Genomic DNA, 6455 nt, shown 5'->3' with positions numbered 1-6455 from the left:
AAAAAAAAAAAAAAAAAATTAGATCTAAGCATAGTGTTTGGTAATTGGTCTTACTCCAAAGTCCAAACGTTTCATGCATGCCAAACTAAACATGTATATTAGCAAATATACTGACCTATCCCGCCAGCATATTTTGTGATGAAGATTCTGTGTTAGGTCCAATGCATGCTCACCAATTTGAAAATTAAACCAATCAAAACTAAAAACAAAGAAGTTCGTCTACGTTCATATATCATCTGACATTTGAGTCATTTTAAAATTTGTATTAAAATTTGAAGTCTTTTATTTAATATTTACAGCAGGCACTGCTTTCAGATCGAGAATCAATCAAACAAACATGCATATGAAGCTATAAATTGTATATACAAAGCAATCAACTTGTTACCGGTCATTTTTCGAGCAAGTCTGTTTAGCATCTGTGCAAGCTATGGCTGATCCTAGCTCTGCTCATTCAGATGCAATGCATACCCTATCCCGCCACGTAGCAGTGATCGGCGCCGGTGCCAGCGGTTTGGTGGCGGCACGTGAGCTCCGGCGGGAAGGTCACAGTATCGTAGTGTTTGAGCGAGGAGACCAATTAGGTGGCACCTGGGTCTACACCCCAGAAGTGGAGTCCGACCCAATTGGTCTCCACCCAAACAGAACCATAGTCCACTCCAGCATTTACCAGTCTCTCAGGACTAACCTCCCCAGAGAGATTATGGGGTTCCGGGACTACCCGTTTGCGGTCAAGGAAGAAGACGAAGGGAGAGACCCGAGAAGGTTTCCGGGTCACAGAGAGGTGTTGATGTACTTGGATGACTTCGCCGGCGAGTTTGGAATTTCTGAGATGGTGAGGTTTGAGACTGAGGTGGTATTCGTGGGTTTGGTGGAGGGTGGCAAGTGGATGGTTAGGTCGAAGAGGAAAACAAGCGATGAGGGTTTGGAAGAGATTTATGATGCTGTGGTTGTTTGTTGTGGGCATTATACTAAGCCTCGTGTTGCAGAAATCCCAGGTATGATAATCAATCATAAATACAGAATCAGATATTACTTGTTCTTGTAGTGTGTGTTTGGATTATGAACTTGATACTAGACATCAATGCGGATAGGAATGAATTGAAGTCTTACGTTAGGAAATGGACGACATAAGATAAAAAAAAAATTATAATCGTTCAGTTACTCAAAATTGTTAGAGATAAAAACGTCACACTTATAGATGAAATTGATGAAGTGTTTTGTCTATAATCTAAACTAGGAAGGGGTCACACACACTCCATATTCCTGCAAAGATATACAACAAAACTAAGTTGGTGAGTTGGTTTTCATACATGTTTTGTCCCTCTCTTTAATGGCAATCGCGTTCTTTTCAGGCATCACTACATGGAAAGGGAAGCAAATTCACAGCCACAACTATCGAACTCCGGAGCCTTTTCGAGATCAAGTCGGTTTGATCACTTTCTTCATTATGTTAAAACTTTTAGGTTGTCTTCATATATATTAACGCCTATTAGGGATGACGATGTATGTGAAACAAGCCAATTTGTATGATTGTATGAGGCATGTCATGATAGTCAGTTGGGTAAACTACTTGGTTGTTCTGTTTTCGTTTTCTTATGTAGACGTTAACTTCGATGACTTGTGCCTGTTCTGCATATATATAGGTTATAATTTTGATAGGGAGAGCCGCTAGTGCTCTTGATATCTCTCGGGACATAGCTGGAGTTGCCAAAGAGGTCCACATTTCATCTAGATCTGTTGCTTCCGGAACCACTGAGAAGAAGCCTGACTTTGCAACCATGCGTCTTAACGGTATGGTAAGATAACAACACCCACAGTCCCACAGTAAGGATAGATTTTGGTCAGGAGGATGGAAAGTTTGGAACTAACTATATAATTTAAACCGATCGATGCAGATTAATGGATATGATAACATGTGGCTACACTCTCAAGTAAGATAACTCACTCGAATTTAGGATTTCGGCGACTATGATGAGAAATTACGAACTTATATATGTTATAACCAACCTTGTAGATTAAAAGTGTCCATGAAGATGGTCGTGTTGTTTTCACAGATGGGAGTGTCGTCGTTGCGGACACCATTCTTCATTGCACAGGGTACGTATATATACTTGCGTTGTAATCCTCTGCCGTATTGGATGTGAAGTGCAACAAATTTGAGAACAAATTATAAGTTTATAGCCCACATCTTAAATGTTCCTTTCAAGCTAGGTACAAATATCATTTCCCTTTTCTTGATACCAATGGCATTGTAACTGTGGATGACAACCGTGTTGGGCCACTGTTCAAGCATGTCTTCCCGCCTGCCTTGGCACCGTCGCTTTCTTTTGTTGGGGTTCCATGGAGGGTGTGTTCCTCTTCTTTTAATTGTCTGCCGCATTTTGGTTGTATATTTCCTCATTTTGGTAAGGATTATTACTTAAACTTCATGGCAATGGTCCCAGACGATTCCTTTCCCCAATTTTGAACTTCAAAGCAAGTGGATAGCAGGAGTTTTGTCGAACCGAATTGCGCTTCCATCTAAACAGGAGATGATAGAGGATGTTAGAGCTTTCTACTCTTCAGTTGAAGCTGCTGGCAAACCTAAACGACACACTCATGACATTTCAGATTCTCAGGTAAGTTCCGCTTCATTGCTTCCCTGTCAAGTTTTTAGTCTCATTGATATCTCTTTATTACTTGGCATGACACTGAGAGTAAATATGTGGAGTACAGTTGATTTTGCAGGGTGAATATGCTGGTTGGCTTGCAGCACAATGTGGTTGTCGAATCGCAGAGGAATGGAGAGAACAAATGATACTCACAGTAGCAAAGAATTGGATAGTCCGACCCAGGACATATCAAGATGAGTGGGATGATAACCATTTAGTACTGCAAGCTTATGAGGCTTTCAGGAATGAAGTTTCTCTCCAAAAAAAAAAATATGAATGGAGATTAAGTTAATATACCAATATTTTCAAGGGCGAAAGCGAATACCAAGGCGACTTAATTGGTGAAGACTTTTGAGCAAGGGCATCAAGACAGATACAAATTTGCTCCCCACTTTTACTTCCCCCACTTTCATTCCCACCCATCTAAAAGCATGACACATGTCTATTTTTATTAACTCACCTAACCATGGTTAACAATATAAATTATTTATTTAATATAAATTTGATATAAATTATTTATTTAATATAAATTTGAGAGGTTGGGCATTTAGGGTTTAAGGTTTCGGGTTTGGGGTTTAGGGTTTAAGGTTTTACTTAACTAGGGTTTAGCTAATCATGATAAAAGAATAAGCCCTAAACCCCAAACCCCAAACCCCAAACCTTAAAACCCTAAACCCTAAACCCTATACCTTAAAACCCAATACCTAATCTTACAAATTTAAATTAAATAAAGAATTTTATATTGATATTGTTAACCATGGTTAGATGAGTTAATAAAAATAGGACATGTGTCATGCATTTAGATGGGTGAGGATGAAGGTAGGAAAATAAGGTGGGGAGCAAATTTGTATTCCATCATCAAGAGGCTGGGAAGACCGCTTTACCCGCAAATATTACATATATTAATAATTACATATAAATAAACCTGATAATTACATATATAATTACAGCACTGTAATTTGATTGCCACGCTTCATACACTTCAACTTCTTGTTTGTATTTCCATACTTTGTCTTCTCCAATTTCCTTTTTAACTCTTAACTTTATTAAGAATTATATATGTATATGGTTCCTATCCAAGCGAGACACCGTTTTAAAATTAAAGTGTGAGTCTTCTTATTTGATTTACTTTTAGGTTATATTTTCACATTTTCACCGTTCAGTGTGTTGAACATAGTATAGTGTGTAGATCAATCATGCAAATTTTTTGTACCAAATTAGATTAAATAAATCAACTAAACAAAATCTGTCTAAACGGAACCGTTCGTGTAAATCGTGATTATGGAAGTTCAAATGATATCTCCAAATTGAATGAAATTAACTTTGCAGAAATGATCTACACACTATGTTCTAGATATTGAACGATGCAGATGTGGAAATGAGACATGAAAATAACTCAAATAAGGAACCTCACACTTTAATTTCAAAACGTGACTATACGCGCTCTGGATACGAACTCACCATCCCGATCAGATCTGCCACCGCTAAAGAACCCCTAACAGAGAGCAGAAGAGTCGCACTTGTCGTTACGAATCCTCAAATTCCACTATTGATTGTATAAAAATAAAAAATAAAAATAAAAATAAAAAAGCTCTAGTAAATATGGAAAAGTAGAATGGGTAGAAGCAAAAATGAAATGTTATCCGAGGGTGTAGGTAAATTTTAATAGTCCTTCGATAGATATTTATCCCGGCTCCGCCAACCGGTGACAAAATATCCAATATCAAGCAGAGCTTCACTGCTCTCACATAGCAAGATGACTGAAGCCATGCCAGTAACACTGGCGAAGCTCCACGGCAAGGTGGCCATCGTAACCGGCGCCGCCAGAGGAATCGGTGCATTCACAGCCCGCCACTTTGCCGACCACGGAGCTCGCGTTGTCGTGATCGCTGACGTCCAAGACTCCAAAGGCAAAGAAGTGGCCGCTTCGATTGGCTCCCACCGCTGCACCTACGTCCACTGCGACGTCACCGACGAGGACCAAGTCAAGTCCCTAGTCGACTCTACCGTCGAACAGTACGGCCAACTCGACGTCATGTTCAGTAACGCCGGCATAATGAGCGCGTCGGTGCAGACGGTGCTGGAGCTCGACCTGTCTTGGTACGATAAGGTGATGGCGGTGAACGCTCGGGGAAATGCGGCGTGTGTGAAGCACGCGGCGCGTGCGATGGTGGGGAAGGGAGTCAGAGGCAGTATAGTGTGCACGGCGAGCTTCGTGGCGGAGTGCGGGAGTGAGAGCGCGACGGACTACACGATGTCGAAGCACGCGGTGCTGGGGCTGGTTAGGTCGGCGAGCGTGCAGCTGGCGGCGCGTGGGGTGCGGGTGAACTGTGTGTCGCCGGGTCTGGTGGGGACGCCGTTGGTGACGGAGACTTTTAAGATCGGGGAGGAAGAGCTGAAGGAGAAGTTGGCGGCGGTTTATACAGGAAGTGAGGGGCCGATGATGGAGAAACACGTGGCGGATGCGGTGGTGTTTTTGGCGTCGCAGGAGTCAGCGTTCGTCACCGGCCAAAATTTGGTGGTTGAGGGGGGATTTGGCAGCAAGTCGTTATCAACAATATTGAAACCATGATATGGGCGTGATTGTATCTCATCTACTCAATAATAAGAGTAATTCTGTTGTCTAGCTACTACTTGTCCAAACCTGTATGGGATCCACAAAAACGACAGGTCTGTCTCTTTCAGTCTTTCGTAATAGAAATAATAAATCAAAATATCATGTTATTGGAGTTTACTATTGGTTTTTGGGAGAATGATTGCTGATGTAACGTGGACGGATCTGATTCCTTAAAATAAGTATGATGACATGAAGTTCATGTATCCTTCGATTAAGGGAAGCGCCGGACTACGCCAAATAGAGTACGCCAGAGTGGGGCCCATCTCGCTGGCAGCTTCTCGTCCACAAATTTTGAATGCGAAGGGGCGGAGAAGTAAACTCACATAACTGTCGTTAGCTCCATTACCAAATTGGTTGTGACAAATCACACAAGACGACAAAAAAAAAACTAAAAATCTCAAGCTTTTTAAAAAAGAAAAAAGAAAAAAAGCTAAGAATCTCAAGAGGCCGTGCTTTTGAGATATGGAGCCGATTAAGAACGAGGATAATGAGGTTACACTGAGTTTTTGGAGATAAAATTAACAGAAGAAGAATTGAAAGTGTAAAATTGGGTATCAAAGAGGTTGAAATTGAAAGATTCGAAGAAATCTTTGTGAAAACGAATCTTTAATCATGATCAACGGTTGGAAATTAATTTGGATGAACATGTATCAGTTTCTTCTTCGCCGGCCAGATTAATATTTTTATTAGAAAAATATGGTTGCATAGAGGAAACATAATTGGAAGAAGAATAAGAACTCTTGGATTTAGTGAAAGCCATGAGCTCCTGCTGTTTTCTCCTTGTGCAATATCATAGTATCAGCAGGTCTAGACCTGAGATTTTGAGGCCTGAGTCGAACTCTCAGAGTTGGGCCCTAATTTATATATATAAAATAGCATATAACATCCAAAAATATATAGGATTTTTATGCAAAATACTTATTATGCAAATAGGATTCTAAAACATTGATGGTTTAGTAATCTTAATTGTATTATAAATCCTATCTATATAACCAATATTTTACCTAATCGTGTTTGGCTGCTTCTATTTGATATTTTAACTTTTTTATGGGTACAAATTTAAAGTAGTAATTGATGGTTTGGGCTTCTCATCACGTGTAATTGTCTTTGTTTTAGGATAGTTGTCTTTAATTCATGTCAGATTGCACAGCCAAAAAGCTATTAGAAAAAAAAAAAAATTTGGACAA

General features: G+C 40.2%; 2 protein-coding genes across 2 annotated transcripts in view; both read left to right on the top strand.

Moving 5' to 3' along the window:
- Positions 1-2943, top strand: part of LOC101297844 (flavin-containing monooxygenase FMO GS-OX-like 3-like) — a 3197-nt gene extending 254 nt beyond the window's left edge. The window contains exons 2-9 of the mRNA XM_004301286.1: positions 543-995; positions 1353-1423; positions 1644-1796; positions 1896-1931; positions 2015-2097; positions 2212-2347; positions 2445-2618; positions 2728-2943. Coding sequence (XP_004301334.1) covers positions 543-995; positions 1353-1423; positions 1644-1796; positions 1896-1931; positions 2015-2097; positions 2212-2347; positions 2445-2618; positions 2728-2943 — 1322 coding nt within the window. The remainder of the gene's footprint in view (positions 1-542; positions 996-1352; positions 1424-1643; positions 1797-1895; positions 1932-2014; positions 2098-2211; positions 2348-2444; positions 2619-2727) is intronic.
- A 1452-nt stretch (positions 2944-4395) lies between these two features.
- Positions 4396-5367, top strand: LOC101304286 (short-chain dehydrogenase reductase 3b-like). Its single transcript, XM_004299630.1, has one exon. It carries the CDS (start codon positions 4408-4410, stop codon positions 5221-5223), a length of 816 nt encoding a protein of 271 aa, XP_004299678.1. The 5' UTR covers positions 4396-4407; the 3' UTR covers positions 5224-5367.
- The last annotated feature ends 1088 nt before the right edge of the window (positions 5368-6455 follow it).

The sequence above is a fragment of the Fragaria vesca genome, linkage group LG5, assembly GCF_000184155.1.
Source record: "Fragaria vesca subsp. vesca linkage group LG5, FraVesHawaii_1.0, whole genome shotgun sequence".
NCBI lineage: Eukaryota > Viridiplantae > Streptophyta > Magnoliopsida > Rosales > Rosaceae > Fragaria > Fragaria vesca.
The sequence above is the reverse complement of the archived record's forward strand: the minus strand, read 5'-3'. Positions and strand labels throughout refer to the sequence as shown.

Coding starts and splice junctions, on each gene's coding strand:
- LOC101304286 (XM_004299630.1), top strand. CDS start 4,408: ATGACTGAAGCCATGCCAGTAACACTGGCGAAGCTCCACGGCAAGGTG.